Raw genomic sequence first — 17,155 nt, forward strand, 5'->3', positions numbered from 1 at the left:
ATCCAGGATTGGGGCTGGAGATTCCTCCAGCTAATGCACCACTTAAACTGGCAGGGGTCTTTCAATACTGGACAGACTCTGGCCACTGAATCTGTCGAGCAACAGACACCAGGCACGGGTGTGGACCGAGTCTAGACAGACTCAGGCCCAAACGTGGCCACACCCAAAGACCGACACTTTGCCCGCAAAACATGGAACTTTCCACAGGAAAGAGCTTACCAAAAATGGAAAATTCAGCCGCTCCAGGGCCGGAAGAAGATCAAACTACAAGATGGCCAAAAGGCATGCAAAAATCGTGTGCACAGTAATTAAAGAGTCCTGTAATTGGCACCAAGTGGCAAAATGCACACAACTATTAAAAAGAAAATGCTACAAAAGTAACCGCTGCCACTAACCCATTCTGGACACATCATGCAAGAAACTACACAGTTGCTGAAAACAAAGTTACAGGGAACCATGGAGGTGATGTGTGCAGCAAAAATCAACAAAGAACTTTACTATGGAGAACAGTTTCTCTTTTTCACAGATTGCCACAAAAGGAAGGGTGTCCCATCAAGGTATGTGGATGGAATCCAGCACAAAGAAAAAAACACTTTCCTAACAAAGCATGGAGGCTAAAACAAAAGCGAGTGTTTCTGGAAACTGGAAACTTAGGAAAAGGTTACACAGTACATAGAACAAAAGAAAAGTTAGGAGGGGAGAGATCATTATTTTTTTTTTTTTTACAAAAAGTCGCATTTGCCCTTAAAGTCCATGAAAAAATACCAGAGAGTCCAACAGTAGTGCTGGGAGGCAGAGTAAGATTTCCAAAAAAAAATCTCCCGAACACAAACAGTATAAAAAAATGTGAATGGCCTAAAATCCCTGTTTCTTTGGCCACAGAAAAAAGGAATCATAGAAACCTACATTGGCTGCTCTCTGTGCAGCTAACACCATTTCCATCAGTCATGGTAGTAAGGAGACATGGAGTCAGCCGCAGATGTCAATTGGTGGCTGCTTGAAACACACTTTTTCCAGACAGCGTTTGACTTGGTTTTTTTTAGATGAAAAATCTGTGGGATTAATTCATGTATTTGAAGTAGAGTTTAGAGCATTTGTGCACACTGCAGGGGGTGTCCCCATGTCTAAAATGGCACTCACCTGCAAGTTGCTGCGTAGCTCTGACAGAAATGTGACTGGCGATCGTGTTTTCAAATAGGAATCCAGGTCCTTCTTGAACTGAGGCTGCATCACACCAGTGAAATTAGTGAGTATCCTAGGAGCAATGTTAATTTCACTCAGCATGTCCACCTATGAAGGAAACATGACAAGGATCAGTGTAGGTTCTCGACAGCTTACTGGCATAGTGACGTGTTCATCTATTTTTTTATAAGATGTTTGACAACCATCTGCTAATATCCCTAGGCGTTACACAAAATGGACTTTAATCAGTTAAGTGACAATGTCAAGGGCAAATGGAATAGTGTACAAAAAGGACTTGCCTTCGGTCATATTATTTATGATAGATTAGTTGTGTTGGGTAAGTTTTCCTAAAGTCCTACTGGTAGTAAGACTTTAGTCATCTAACCCAGTGGTTTGTAGATCCAACTCTTAGTATCAGTCTGTACTAACTCAGGACTTGGTAGAGTGGCAGAACAGTCAGGCTTATTTTAAGAGGAAGACGTGAGCTGCAGTTAAGTACACTGAACCTAGTTAGACATGCACATCACTAGAATCACTTCAAAGACTTTAGACGTTTACACTATAACACTTCGGAATACTTCAGAATACACTCCAAAGGACACTTTCACTTTTGTGATTTTTAGCAGTTACATTTGTAGCAACGTTAGAAAGGGAAGAGACAAGGTTATTGTATTATCGGTTATTACGCCACCTGCAGATTTTCATACAGTAATGCATTTACTCTGCAAACACATATTAAAGTCACTTAAAGGGAGGAAAATGGTTAGAGTAACATTAGCCTAGTTCAAGGTTCTAGAGAGGATTTCTTCGCCCAGAAGTATTTTAAGTCCCAAAACGCAACACAATCTAAAGGCAGTTCAGAGGGGGCTAAAAGTCTTAACAAGGAGAAAATGTGAAGAGTTCCAGTGGATCTCTTCCAGTTTCTAAGCACCAACAAGGGAGACCTTTTTAAAGGACTATATAAAGGGACACAAGCAGCAGCTTGAGTTGGAGGTAAGATGGGGTTACCCTGGACACCTCTACGTGCACGCCAATGCTCTGGAACAACATCTTGGAATTCGGTAAGTAATACCTATTTCCTCCCACGATATCTTAGGTTAGAAGAAAATGTTAGTTCTGGATGCTCCGCAATGTTGCAGCTCTGGACTTGACCTCCAGATTGCTAGGTCTAATGACTGAAGGAAGGACAATGGACAGGGCCTCTCAGCAGCAGTCTCGAGGGAGGACCTGAGGCACGACTTTAGGCAACTTCTTGGTTCAGTCTGTGGTTTTGGCACCTTTTCTGCAGCACCTACAAAAAGGACAGAGTGCCCAGTCTTCACTTCCTGCAGTCCCACACTCTAATGAGCGGGTCGGGCGAGTTGGAGTGTCCTTACAGGCTCGGCAAAGAGTTAGATGGATTCAGCCTTTCCACGACGATGCACCCTAAATGGGCAGCAGGTCTCCAGGTACTGGGGTTCCGCAGCTGTGGAAATTCCTAGGACCTCAGGAGATGACTCAATTCAAAGTTAGTCTTAGGACTGGTTGTGCTCACCAGCCAAAGGGAAGGAGTCCTTTCCAGAGCTCCTGTGTCGCACAGAAAACAGGGTTAGGAGAGCAGTGGTCGCTGCATGGTATTGCAAAAGGTCTGCAAGTGTCTCTGGTTGTCTCCTTCAGTTACTTCAGCTTCCAGTGGTCAACTTGCGTTTCACTCCAGAAGCCTCACCTTTCATACTGTTCCAGTACAAACTCCTATGCAATCTTGCTGAGCATTTTACAGAAAGGGGCGTTTGGCTGTCCAATCAGGACAGCCAGACCCCCTGTGGGAGTTGGTCCCTTTCAAGCACTCTGGCAGACAATGGACAGGGAGATGGAAAACTCCTTCCCCACTTCCTGCCTGCCCACACACTCTGGAGCCTAGGCAGTGACACCCAAGGGTTCCCGCCAAAGGCAGGCACACACACACAGACTTCCCCCTAGCAGAATTTTAGAAGGGCTAACAAAGAACAACAATCGCTATTAATGGCGAAGTTATTTGGGTGCCCCTATTGTGCACTACTGAGGTTATGGCCATAGCCTGCGGTACAAAAACTACACAATAGTTGGTAGAACACGTCCACTGCCACCATACATAACTAGGAAATTGTCTATGTGACTAAAAAGTCACAGGAGCAGAGAGAAGGGGGATACCAGGTATCCCATTGGCACTCCACAGAAGGTGGTGCGTACCAATCTCTCAGACTATAGAGTTTCGGGAGAGATGCTAAGGATTTACCCTTAAGAGCTACAGGAGGATACAGAAAAAAGCAATCTTAAAGGAGGACCCTAAGGGACCCCAGCAACACTGCCCATAAGGAGTTGTGTGCTGCAGTAGTAAAATACAGATGCCTTTAAGAGCTATGGAGCCAACGGACCCCATAGTACAGGTACACTACGAAGAACAGAGGTCCAAAAGACAAAGCCCACAAGAAAGGAGGAGTGGAAAAAGGCTCCACCCATTCAGGATTAAAGAAAAAGGTCCAGAGGTCCAGCAAAAAGTGATGGGGGTCTCACTAGGAGAGCGGATGAAGCATAAATATGATAAGTCTCCCCAACAAGTTGGCCCTCCCAGATTTTCCTATTCTAAGAAATATTCTCCAGGCGTCCATCTAGCTTTGAAAAGTTTTGCTGTCACTAGGCAGAGCACTGTGCCTTTGAGTCTGTTCGGCATAGCTGGCAGCCAGGACTCTGGATGGGTAGCATATGTTTAGTTCTAAAGTCAGTCCTGGGAGGAAGACCTTAGGAGGCCGCTGTTGATATTGTTTTCTAGAATCTGACCTGGTGGACAGATAATAGGAGGTCGCCCTAGTTACAGTTCACAGGGAACTCAAACATGGTAGTAATGGAAACGATCCAAGGCTTATTTTTAGGAGAGCGAGCAGGGTCGGGTGCCCTCAACGAGTCCACACAGTATGGGACACAATTCAATTTAGACAGTAAGTATAAAACAGTTATTTATTATAGACATTCTGAACACACTGAAAAATTAAGATGACAGGTAGTATCGCACAATACTTTATGGTACTAATACATACATTCAGAGCAGGTTCAAAGCAAGTAGATAGAGGAACAAATTACTTACCTGTAGCTCCTGTTCTCGAGCATGGGTCTGGCATGGATTCACATGCTCATGAATATTCCCTAGATACACAGGTGTATACAAAAGGTGTCCCGATAGGAAAATCGTGAGATAAGCAGTGAGCTGAATCACTATGTGTGAATGAATGAATGAATGAATGTAAGCATTTGGTAATATTTTACACGTGTTGCAAGTCCTTATATTTGTTCTGTATCTTATCAGAACAAGGCACACTACGCAGTGTCTCCAAAATGTTTATCAAATTCACATTAGGTAAAATTCAACTAATCTGGCAGACACAATTTGTTGTATACATGAAATTATGCTAAATGCATGTGACAGAATGAACATTGAAAAAACAAATCTTTAACACTGTACAAAATCACAGACAAAATGTCACCACATCCTGTAAGAACTGTTAGAACGGATACCATTCTCAGATGCGACATGGGTAGAATTACCAATAAATCTTAATGCAAATAAAATACATCCTGTATACAATCTAGCTAGAGCATAGCAGGTTTCCCCAAGTATTGACAGCCTGAAGGATATGTCAGTTTCCACATGACATATGAGCAAAAGCCAGTGCAGTGAAGCTTAAGGCTTCACTGCACTGTAGAAAGTACAGGGCCAATTAAAAAATAAAAGCAAAAGGTTTGGGGGTTTCATAAAGATGGATTGAAAGGTGCAGTAAACAGAAATATTTCCTAACAGTGCTGACACAAAAGAAGGGACAGGGACACAAGCCACTGGCCTATTACAGTGGATCACTAGATCCAGTGATGCAGGGACACTTTCCTTGTGAGCGGGCACTTGCTGCGGGTGGATTCGCAATTGAGAATGCAACAATAAATTATAAGTTACTCACTTAGTCCCCTTTCCTCCATACTGCATGGACGTCCCTTCCAAGGGACAGGAGACGGAACCCTTTTCACCAGAAAAAACCTTCTTCCCCTTTAAATCTAGAGGCGCACAGGGGGTGCGGCCCAAGGAACATGTGCTGCCCTGACTCCGCCCTCTGGCGCCACACCTCAGACCCCATTGACGCGTCGACAATAGATTCAACATTGCCTAATGACACCAGTATTACTAGTGGGGTGTGGGGGGAGGGGAATGATGGTGGGACGTACAGCGAAAAGGGGACTAAGGAGTCCTTAGTCACTATAGTGAGTAACTTATGATTACTCGTACATCCTGCCCCCTTTCCTCCATACTGCATGGAAGATTAAAACTGAATGTAGCCCCAGGGTGGAAAGGACACCCTCCTTAAGCAAATAGTTTCCTGAGAACCGCCTGTCCGAAAGCCGCATCAGATCTAGAGCCGGCATCCCAACAGTAATACTTGCAGAAAGCCGAGGGAGTGGCCCAAGTGGCCTCACTGCTTATGACTTACCAAGGGACATGGCGCTGGAATGCGATGGCTGTTGCCTTGGACCCGACTGCGTGGGCGTGCATGTTAGCCGGAAGCGGCTCGTGCTGGCCCTCGTTTGGTTCTTTGATGGTGAGACCATCCAGCAGGATATCAAGGCCTGATAGCCTGGTCTTGCACCTACGGAAATGACAAACAGGGCGCCTGATTTGCAGAAGCCCTTCGTCCTGTCAAGGTAGAATTTCAGGGCACGCCTGACATCAAGGCAGTGAAGAACTCCATCAGCCTCGTCCTTGGGATCGGCAAAAAACATAGGAAGGACTATTTCCTCGTTCAAATGGAGAGTAGACGGCATCTTAGACAGAAATGCTGGGTGCGTCCGGAGGACTATTTTGTCCCTGTGAAAGTTACTATATGGTTCTGAGGCGACCAGCGCCTGGATTTCGCTGACTCTGCGGCCAAAGTAAGGGCGTCTTAATGGTGACCAGCCCGATGTCCGCGGACACCATTGGCTCAACCAGTTTGTGAGTCAGGGCGCCCAAGACTGTGTTCAGGTCCCACAAGGGGTGTGGCTTCCTGATGGGCGGGTAGAGCCTTGCAAGCCCTGTCAAATGTTTGACATCGGATTGGACGAGAAGACCCCCCCCCCCCCTCCAAGTTCCTGTAAGCCCCAATGGCTGCGAGGTAAGTGTGGCAGGTGTCCACCTGCATGCCAGAGTGGGCGAGGTGAGCTGAAGCACGTCGTCCAAAGCACATGCCAGGGGGCCGATTTCCTTGGAACCTGCCCAGTGGCAGAGCCTGTTCCATTTACTTTTATATTGGGCCCTGGTAGCTTTGCTCCTTGCGCCCTGTAGGATTTCCAGATTAGCCTGGGAGAGGTTGAGGTCCCTTAGCGTTATCTGCTCAGGAACTTCGCTGTGAGAACTAGTTTCTGTGGCGTGGGGTGGATGACCCTGCCCCCCTGCTGCACCAGGAGATGTGCTGGGCCCATCATAAGGTGAGTCTGTGGCATCTCCAAGAGGCTGAGCAGCTCCAAGAACCATGGCCTGGCCGGCCACCATGGAGCTATTAGAATGTCGTCGAGCTGGCAAGACTGCTTGATCTTGCAAATCACACCGTGAATCAGCGGAGTGGGAGGGAAGGCGTACGCTGTCATGCCGTTACACTGAATCCTAAATGCGTTGCCCAGGGAGCTGGGGCCCTGTCCCTGCTAGGAGGCGAACTGAGGGTACTTGTGCCAGGTGGCAAAGAGATCCACCTGGGGGAGACTCTGTTGAAGATCTCCTGAATAACGAGGTCATTTAACTGCCACTTGTAATTGTCCACTCCCAACCTGCTGAGCCAGTCCACCTCCAGGTTGGATTCCCCCAGAAGGTGGACTGCCGTGAGGTAGATGTTTTCAGGGGCCAACTCCCACATGCTGATTGCCAGTCTGCACAGTGGAGGGGATCTAGCGCCTCCCTGCTTGTTAACATACTACATGCTTGTCGAGCTGTCTGGATGAGGACAACCTTGCCCCGGAGAAGTGGAAGCAATGCTCTGATCGCTAGCCAGATGCCACTCCGCTCCAACCAATTGATGTGTTACGCCTGCTCCTGTCAAGTCCAGGTGCTGTGGACCAAGAGATCGTCCAGGGTGGCTCCCCAGCCCTCGAGCGAGGAGTCCGTGGTGATGGTGACCTGCAGGGTGGGAGGCCGGAAGGGCTTGCCCGTCCGTAGGTTGCAGTCCCTGGACCACCATGTGAGGTCTGGGTGGAGAGATGGAGGAACGTTGATCTTCTCCGATTGAGAGCCCTACTCCTGGTTCCAAGAAGCCGCGAAGTGCAGCTGAATCCTCCTCAGTCTCGTGTGAGGGACGGCTAATAGGAGAGCCGCCATGAGACCCAGGAGATGCTGGTACCACCAGGCCGAGGTCACCTCTCTGCTGAGAAAGTGAGTGGTGGCCCTCCTGATGGCAGAGATCTTGTCCTCCAACAGAAACACCATCTCGGAGCACGTGTTCCAGATGAGGCCCAAAAATGTTAGTCAGCGTGGGCTGCAGCTGCGACTTCTTGAGATTGAGCAAAAAGCCCATATCGTGCAGTGTGTTCATAAGGGCATGGGAAGAGTGGTGCACTGCTTCTTGAGATGTAGCCCTGAGAAGCCGGTCGTAGAGGTATGGGTAGATGGAGGCCCTGCGCTTTGAGGGGGGCAGCCACAGTATTCATGAATCTGGTAAAGACCCTGGGGGCCGAGTTGAGGGCAAAAGGAAGAACCCTGCATTGGAAATGGTAGCCCATGCTCCAGAACCGTGGGAAAGAACGATGGATTTGCCAAATCGGGACATGTAGGTACGCGTCCTTCAGATCCAGGGAGCACACCCAGTCTCCCTATTACAATGTCTCCGCTATAAAGGCTGGCGTAACCATCTTGAATTTTTGCAGAGATAAGGAGAGGTTGAGGGTGGAAAGGTCCAGCACAACTCTCATGCACGCCTGGTTCTTTTTCTGAATGGCGAAAATTCTGTAGTAAAAGCCCAAGCCTCGTTGGGAGGCTGGGACTTCCTCTACGGCCTGGCTCTTTACGAGCAACCAGATCTCCGCCAGAAGAGTTGCTGTCCCAACTTGAGGGAGTGGAGAAGGGAGGAAAGGCTGGTATGGTTAGGCGGCACCCCATGGATACTACGGAGAGGATCCAGGGTTCCGTGAAATTCTGGCACCAGAAATGTGCACGAAGAGCAAGCCTGCCCCCCACTGGAGACACGTGGGCCTGAAGGGGCTTGTCATGCCTTCTTTCCCTCAGAGGCTGGTGCGGATGCGGGGGACTGGAAAAAGCCCCAACCTTCCCACCCCCTTTTCGTTGCTTGCGCCGATTTAAAGTCGGCGAGCGGTCCGGCTGCTTGGACCTCCATTCCTGGAAGCCATGGAAACCTCTGTACGTACGCCCCTTGTCAGAGCGCTGCTGTGACTGAGTGTAGGATTTGGGCGTGGTCTTTGTCAAGATGGATAAAGACTTGGACGTTTGTGAGCTGTATTTTTTGACCAGCTCCTCGTACGTGGTGGAGTGGAAGAGGTCCCTCCACCCCCTCGAACGGCAGGTCTAATATGCATTCCTGGTCATCTGGGTTGAATTTAGTTAGTCAGGCTGTCGTCCTCACGACCCTGGAGATACAGATGGCACGGCCAGAGGTGTCAATATGGGCCACGGTGGATTCCATGAGGACCTGCGCCACCAGCTTGGCCTCAGCCAGTCCCGCCCTGAAACGTGATCGCCTCTGCGTAGGGAGTTCCGGGAGAAGTCTGCAATTTCCCGCCATAACATTTGGTTAGCGGCAGCCAGCATGGCATCGGCGTTGGCCTGACGAAGATGCAAGGACACGTTGGAATACAGCTTTTTCCCATAAACCTCCAAGATCTTCTCCCCCTTGCCTAGCAGCGTCGCAGAGGAGGCGGCTGAGGACGACTGAGGCTTGGAGTATAGTGATGCTGCAGCTATCACCGAGGAGTGTGGCCCGATAGCAAGAGTGTATCCCCCTCCAACTGCCTGTACTTGGCGTCGATTGACCAGCTGGACAGAGTGGGGCTTGAGCCAACCCCTTTTTGGCCAGGGAGACTACATCGGTCTGCATTGCAATTCCCGTTTTGGCAGAGGGGAGATCGTCTGCCAGGACCCCCTCTGCCGGCTGCTCGACCTCGGGTTGAGGAAGGCCTAGGGTACTCCGTCAGCCCTTCAAGACCTTCGTTGAAGGCCTGGTCTGAGAAGGGAGTGTCAGGGTGGTACTCATCTGTATCCTGTGAGTCAGGAGGGTTCTGCGTCAGAGGAGGAGGAGTAGCGGGAGCCGGCGGCTGGCATACCTGGGCTGGAGGATGTGGGGGACGCTGGTACGGAACCGCCTGAGGGATCGGCTGGGGGGCCGGAGGCAGCGGCTGCGTCAGGGGTGCCGGCAGAGGAGCCAGAGGTGCTGGATGTATTAGAGGAGCACCTCCCCGATAGCCTCCCTGAGGCTAACCCCCATGCGAGGGGACTTCATGAGCCTGAGGAACCTCTCAAAGAACCGGTCTTCACAGGCCGGAGGAGCGGTAGGGGATATAGACTGGGTAGCGGGAGGCTGCTGGAGCCGCTGCATACCCTGCCCATATGGACGCAGTGGGAACCTGCCCAGCGCAAATGAAGGATAGGCTGTAGGCCACGTATCTGGTTGAGGCCAGTCCCACCTTGACATGCGTTCCTCGCGGAACTCCTGGAATGGCGCCGGATGGGTGTTGATGTCTGGCACGGCAGCCATTTTGTGAAGCTGCCTGCCATGTGCCTGCATCGCGTTGCTCGGCTCGCTGGGCCCAGCCTCCTCCAGGACCTCTTGAGTCTGGATCACAAGTCCTACCCTGCTTCTCAGGCTTAGGCCCGGTAGGTGTGACACCATCGGCCCGCAAGAGCTGCGTTTAGGCGCCCCTTTGGACGTATCGCCGGTACTTGGGGTTGGCCCCTCGGATATAATGCCGGTGCAAGGGCGGAGCCCCTCAGGTGAAAACCCGGTACAAGAACCTTCTGGTCCCTCAACACTGTCACCGGGAGAATCCGAGGATCACTCTGCCTGTAGACCGGTAGCTGGAGCAGCCTTGGTGCACCTGAACGGTCCCTTCCGCGCAGGCGAGTCCTTGGGAAGGAGTCTCCCTTGCGGGGTGCCAAGGACAGCAGGGACCCTAACTTGGGCCTGAATCCAAGTCCTTGAGGTCCTCTGGAGGCGACTTCTGGAAGAGCTCCCTCCTCCTGGCCAGTCTGTTCTTCAGAGACCTCGATGACAGGGCGTTGCACGCTGTACAAGCTCGGCAACCGTGTTCTGGGCCAGGGCAACGAAGGCAGTGGGCGTGGGGGTCTGAAGTTGGGAAGAGCCCGTCGCAGGATAGACACTTGCTGAATCCTGTGGAAGTCGGCATGCGCCGGGGAGGAACGTGACTCCTGAAGACAGAGTACCTGAATGATAAAAAGACAAAAAGATAAAAGAAGTATCCGTGCGTGGAATTACATGGCTGAATCTAAACCCAGGATCGTTGGTGAATTTGGCCTGTTCCCGTTGATGCGGAAAAGGCGACTGAGGTGTGGCGCCGGAGGGCAGAATCAGGGCAGCGCATGCTACCAGGGCCGCACCCACGCACGGACCTAAATTTAAAGGAGAAGAATGTTTTTCTGGTGAAAAAGGTTACGTCTCACGTTCCTTGGAAGAGACGCACATGCAGTAAGGAGGAAAGGGGACGTGACGTAAGACTATGATGGGATGTCCAGTAATTTTGTATGTGGAGCATGCATTGGTCGCAGTACTAGAGAGGTACCAATCAACATTGACAACTCAGAGAGCATCAGGGTATGAGATTATACTAACCAATTCTGCAATAGAAGTGGTGAGGTGTAGGACGGTAAACCAGCAGAATTCATTGCAGAACCAATTGAAGAGGGGGATTACACATACATGACTGTGGCATGTATAGACAAGAATGAAGGGAACACCCCCCTCCCGTAAAAGAAGAAATAATTGAAAGTGGGGGCATAATCTTTGACATGAGCTCAAGTATTGACCCATATTCGGGACAAAGGCATTCTGGTTCAGCAGAAGTGGGACACAAACATGAAATACATAAGGAAGGTGACTGGATAGTGTACTCACAAACACAACTACCAAAGCACTACTACGCCCAAGAGGCAAAATTGGTGGCATTAATTGAGGCACTTAACAGGAGGTCACGCCGTTCATGTATTTTCAGACTGAGTACGCAACTTCTACGGCACATTCAGAACTAACAAGGTGGGAAAGAATTCAAGAAAAGTGATGGCACACCAGTGCAACATGCAGCATTTTTGAGTAAATTATTGGAAATGCTGCTGCTTCCAGTTCAATTGGCAATAAAAGTGCAGGGCCCATACAGGGGGGACAATATTTAATTTCACTGGGTAACGAAAGAGCAGACTAAGCAGTGAAAGAAGCAGCATATCTGCCATTAGGGACATGTGCTGTTCCCTTGGGGAAGAAGAAAGAATGCCAATTGTAGCATTGACAAAGAAAAAGATGCACTGCTGAGAAGCTTTAATGCAACCCCGATTAATAGAATTACAGGCAGAAGCACCAAACGATGAGTTGTGGAAGAAAAGAGGGTGCTCTCTGTCATCAACGGATTTAATTTGGCGGCATGACCGCACAGGCAAAGTGGTGATGCCAAAAAAAGTTGTAGACTGTAGCCCTGGAGCAGATTTGCTACCCCACCGACTTATCAAAAGAGCATGTGGCTGCGGGAAGAAGTGATGACTGGTTTGTGCCAACTTTATAGGAATCTGATTTGTCGAAAATGTTTGCCAGGTCACACTTTGAGAGTGGTACGGGGAACATAACCGCGACTGGAGGGACCCTTCCAGCACTTGCATGTATACTGTTGATATGCAGGACAAATTTACCTCTTATAGAGACATGCTTACTGTGGTGTGCCCGTTTTCACGCTGGCTTGAGGCTGGTCCCTGTGCCCATTATGACTATTATGCACGGTTTATCGCATGCAAGCAAATAGTTTGGCTGAGACAATGAATTATCTACTAAAGGAGTGCTTGGCTAAACTAACAAAAATGCTTGGTAAGTCTTGGTTGCACTACTTACCTCTTGCACTCTTTGCTTTGCGGAGTTCGCCTGGAGGATATCATCTCACCCCACATGAGATAGTTACTGGCCGGAGAATGCATGCTCCTATATTACGGGCACGTACAATTTCTGATGCCAACTCTTCTAACATACTGGGGAGGAATTTCACATGTATCTCATATCCCAACAGACAAGAGAGTTCGGACTGAGCAAGGAGGTGAACAGGGAAGGGAATTTCCGCAAGCAGCACCTCTTTAACCTTGCACAGATTATTCATAAAAAAACAAGTCAGGAAGTGGAAGGAGGACCGGTTTACGGGTCCACACACTGTGGTAAACACAACAGCAGTGAGGATTGAAAGGGCACCGGGGATGGGTTCATCTCACCAACGTGCGCAGGGACAAGAGCACTAACTACCCCGGAGAAGCGGGGCGGAGCGCAACGTGATGTTGAGTATTAATCAACTTTCATTGCCTTTTGTCTCCGCAATAAGGCTCTATAGAAGAATAATAATTGAAGGAGCAGAAGGTGATGTGCAGGTCAATGTTTTTATAAACAGACAGAAAATAACTGTTTTTTGGAGTGTGATAATATTAATATGCATTAGTATAGAATTATGCTGTCCATATGCTATTTAAAGAAAAGTGATATACGTTCAAATATTGGTATAAAGAGGGGCGGGAGAAATGTGTTAAATGAAGAATTCCATGACACTGAAAAAGGGCAGGATATATCATCGGGAAACATCTGGTACGATGAAATGTTGCGTGTGGGAAGAGAAAGAGCAAACGGCAGATGTTACGTCTCCACCCTCATCCCACATGCAATCAGATAAAATTACACTTCTTCAAAACAAAATTGGAACCAAAAGAATCAACCTATCCCCTAGCTCCAACAACACCGAAACCAATGTACCCACAACCTCCACCATGCTTACCTTTCCACTTCTCTCCTGTCACCATTGATGATGTGGAAAATATAATCCGTGGGATAAAACCCTCTAACTGCCAGGGTAACCTATGCCCAGCGTCTCATCAAGGATGGAGCAAAAGAACTAGCTCCGTTCATAACAACTCTGATGAACTCATCCTTCAAAAATTGTTCAGTTCCGGACAACCTCAAAGTAGTGTGGGTCATGCCGCTTCTGAAAAAACCCAACCTTGACCCTAACATTCCTACTAATTATAGGACTATCACAACGGTCACCTTTCTCTTAAAAATTCTAGACCGCACTGCCTATATCCAAATCCAAACACACCTGGAACATAATGAGCTACTAGACCTTTGACAGTCCGGCTTCCGACCCAGACACTGTACTGAGACGGCTCTCTTAGACTTAAAAATACAGATGAACGAAGTAAAAGACAAAGGTAAACTGGCCATCCTCCCATTAGATCTCTCAGCAGGCTTTGACTTGGCTGACCATAAAATCCTGACTGAACACCTCACCACAGCAGCAGCCTTCTCGCCGAATGCTGCCAGCTGGATCCAATCCTTCCTTGCTAACAGAACCACCAGTGTCTTTGCGCAATCAGCACCTGCGCTTCCAATCCCCATCCACTGTGGAGTGCCACAGGGCTCCTGCGTCTCTCCCATGCTCTATAATATATTTACGAAGCTTCTCTTTGACCCGTCTTGACAATCTGGGTGTCGCCTACACCAACTATGTAGATGCCACCCAGATCCTCATCACTCTCACATTCTGCTACACTAAAGACACCAGGATGATCAACATCTATCCTGAGATCGAAGCCTGGATGGCGACTTAGTCTATGTTTAAACGATGACCAGACTGAGCTCTTGATCACTGGCTCCCAAGCCCGCCTAAACAAATTAGATAATCGCTACTCAGCATTCATCATAGATGGGAACACCATAAAAGTCTCCAGTGAAGTCAAACCACTTGGGGTTTTTACTTAGACTCCACTCTATCACTAAAAAAACAAGTGAACACTACAGCCTCATCCACGGCCTACACCAACCACCTCATAAATGCCTGTAAAACGTTCTTATCCACCAACAGCTGTATTACACTTGCCAGAGCTCTGATCCTCTCGAAGCTGGACTACTGTAACACTATTCCTTGGCTCATCTTCTCGGAATTTAAATAAACTCCAAGTTCTTCAGAACTATGCTCTAAGATCAGCATTAAACATCCGTCGATACAGCCACAGCACTGCCCTTATATGGTGTTAAGCAAAGATTGTATGCAGTACTTTTATGGTGCACTAGAACAGCTCCGACTACAGGTAATGGGAAACCCAACCTTTGGTATAAGCTTGTACTACACAGTTTGGTAGCGTGTTGAGCACCCAGGCTTATCTCAAGAGGGGTCAATGTGAGCTGTAGGGGAGTTGCACAGAATTCAAAGTGACAAGTATTCAAATAAAAACGTACACACAAGGATTCTTGAATAAACAATTATTCATTTAAAAGTCAGTTAGAATAAGCCTTCTTCAGAAGGGAGCAATATAAAAAGCAACACAAATATACTTGAATACTATACACTTAGTTTCTAAATCAGTAAAGATCCTTTTGGGATGGCCCACAGACGCAACCTACACCCTCAGGTGACTTCAATAGCTAAGGTGCTGGGGACATCAATATCTTACTGTTTGCATTTAGAATACTGTTAGAAGTTATTAAAAGGAAAAGGTTATTAACACACAAGAGACCACAAATTCTTAAGCAGGCAAACACTTTTGGATCCCCCAAGCAGTGCCATTCAGTATAACAGGCTAGGCCAAAGTCAATGAGCAAATGTCTTACATAGGATGAAGCACCTCTGGTAGGTAAGTAGAAAAGTCTTTGCACAATGTTTTAGAAGTCTTTGAAGAAAAGAAGAATCAAATGTAGGGCCACACGCTGATTAGAATTGTGAGTAGAAGGTGCAAGCAACTCTACAACAAGAGGTAAGTTCTATCAGACTTTTACAATACCTTTGTGTTGAAGAAAAAGGCGAGCAGATGTCTTCTGTTCCTGAGCAGCTCCGCAGATCTCATTGTTCCTGGGCCTCAGTCGTGGGGACAAGAGGGAGGACTTCTGGGGTCTCCTGCACTGCAATGGGACGGTCACCGCTTGCAACCGGCAATCTTTCAAATAAGTGGCACTTCGGTGTTTCAGGTCCTCGGACTAACTCAAATAGCAACACCGCGGTTCCTGGCTGCCGAGAACAACTTTCCTTGCTTCTGGGGTCCTCCACTCTGTTGAGGGGGCTCAGGCTCGGTCAGTCCTGCTTCCAGGGAGTCCAACTGAAAAGCAACGCACACAATCTGGTGTTCCTCTCCCTGGCGTTTGTTTCCAGCAGCAACTCTGTGGAAATGCAACCAGCTCAGAGCGAATATCCAGGTGGATTACTTTGCAGTTGATTGGTCCCACCAACTCAAGGGGGACTAAGGGGGGGGCTATCCTTGCAGGGGCTTCTCTGTCAATACGAATTTGGAGTTTCACCACAGCAGCAGGGCTTCACCGGGCAAACCAATGGTCCAGGAGTTGCAGGAGGCATCCTCTTCATGTTGTTCTTTGCTTCCTTCGTCCAGTGGTTGATTCTGCCTTGCAAGCCAAAAGCCTTGCCTTTTATTCAGTTCTCTCCCATTCATTCCAGCCTAGCTGTCACTCACCCAGCAGGGTGGCTGTCTTTGCTGGACAGTCAGCAGGCCAATCTCTCAGAGTGTAGTACTACGGGGGGAGGGGTGGTGGGGCGTGGCTTGAAGCCATGGCAGACGGACTGGCTCTGAGAGAGCTCCCGGCCGTGGTCACGCATCCAGCAATAATGCCCCAGTGTTAGCGTGACCAACTTGGAGAGGCAGCACCTCCTGATGCGGAGGTGTCGAGGAGCAAAATGACCAAATCCTGGAGGTCCAATGCCGAGGGGAACCTGAAGTTCAGAGGGGCCCGCTGCAAAGCAGGATGCGGTGCCGGTCCCCTTCCCCAAAATGGCAGTCGTCTCAATGCAAAGCCTGTCATCCTAGCCAGCAAAGATATGCACCTCCAACCTGAGAGGACCTGGGAGGCTCCAGGGACAGGCGTCCAATAATCTGAAGTCTGACCAGGAACCCGAGGCTCAACGTAGCAATCCACAGCTTCTAAGCCGCCAGAAAAGCCAGCTGCAGTCACTGGACCCAGCGCCCTCCCATGCGGACCTCCCCCTCCCGCTAAGCGAAGGAAGACTCGAAGCAAGCGAAGTTGGCCGGGCTGGCAGCGGCTGCTGTTCTCCCCCCTCCCCAACCCGTGCTGTCTACTCGACTGTGCTCTGCGGAGGGGCTTGGCGGCTGCCGCTCCTGGCACAACCCCGCCACAACAAACACTGCGGGCCGCCCTGTAACACAACCGGCGTGCCTCCCACACAGAGCCTCGCCTCCCCACCACTCGTGGTGGAGGTGTGTGATTCTGGGCAGCCCGCCCTCCGCTAACCACCTGCTCCTTCTCAGTGGGACCAAACTAGCTGCAGCAGAGCCAACAGGGACATTAAACTGAGCGTCCATCCCCCCTCACCACAAAACAAAATTCAGCAGGAGGTGCAGCGGGATGCCCTGCCATGTCGAGAGCATTCCCCTCCGGACCTGAGGGCAAGAGCGCATGCCGGAGCCCTGCTTGGGGCCAGGAGCAACATGACTGAAACGGACACTCCGAGCTGCCAGACAGGCCCGAATCCCTCCTTCCCCACACCCGGGCCCCTGAACCCGCCGGCATGGGACCGCCTACTACCCACCTCTCTCTCCCCATGTAAACAGACAGCCCCGAAATCAACGGCTGCCGTGCCTGGAGTAGCAAACCCAGGCGAAGCAAAACGCCTCCTCTCCTCCAGATGTCCTGGCCCGCGTGCATTTCTACAGAGTCAAAGAGGAGATAATGCGGGAAGCCAGGAGCTCAGCCCCAATTCACTTCAGAGACGCTGCAACATATCTGTA

General features: G+C 49.4%; 1 protein-coding gene across 7 annotated transcripts in view; it reads right to left on the reverse strand.

Annotated features, from left to right (window-relative positions):
- Positions 1-17,155, reverse strand: part of CNOT1 (CCR4-NOT transcription complex subunit 1) — a 2,171,110-nt gene that overhangs the window by 119,298 nt on the left and 2,034,657 nt on the right. For all 7 annotated transcript variants that reach the window (XM_069654650.1, XM_069654658.1, XM_069654642.1 and 4 more), the window contains one exon: positions 1,141-1,290. In XM_069654650.1, coding sequence (XP_069510751.1) covers positions 1,141-1,290 — 150 coding nt within the window. The remainder of the gene's footprint in view (positions 1-1,140; positions 1,291-17,155) is intronic.

Source organism: Ambystoma mexicanum, chromosome 1p (assembly GCF_040938575.1).
Source record: "Ambystoma mexicanum isolate Mex_15411 chromosome 1p, UKY_AmexF1_1, whole genome shotgun sequence".
NCBI lineage: Eukaryota > Metazoa > Chordata > Amphibia > Caudata > Ambystomatidae > Ambystoma > Ambystoma mexicanum.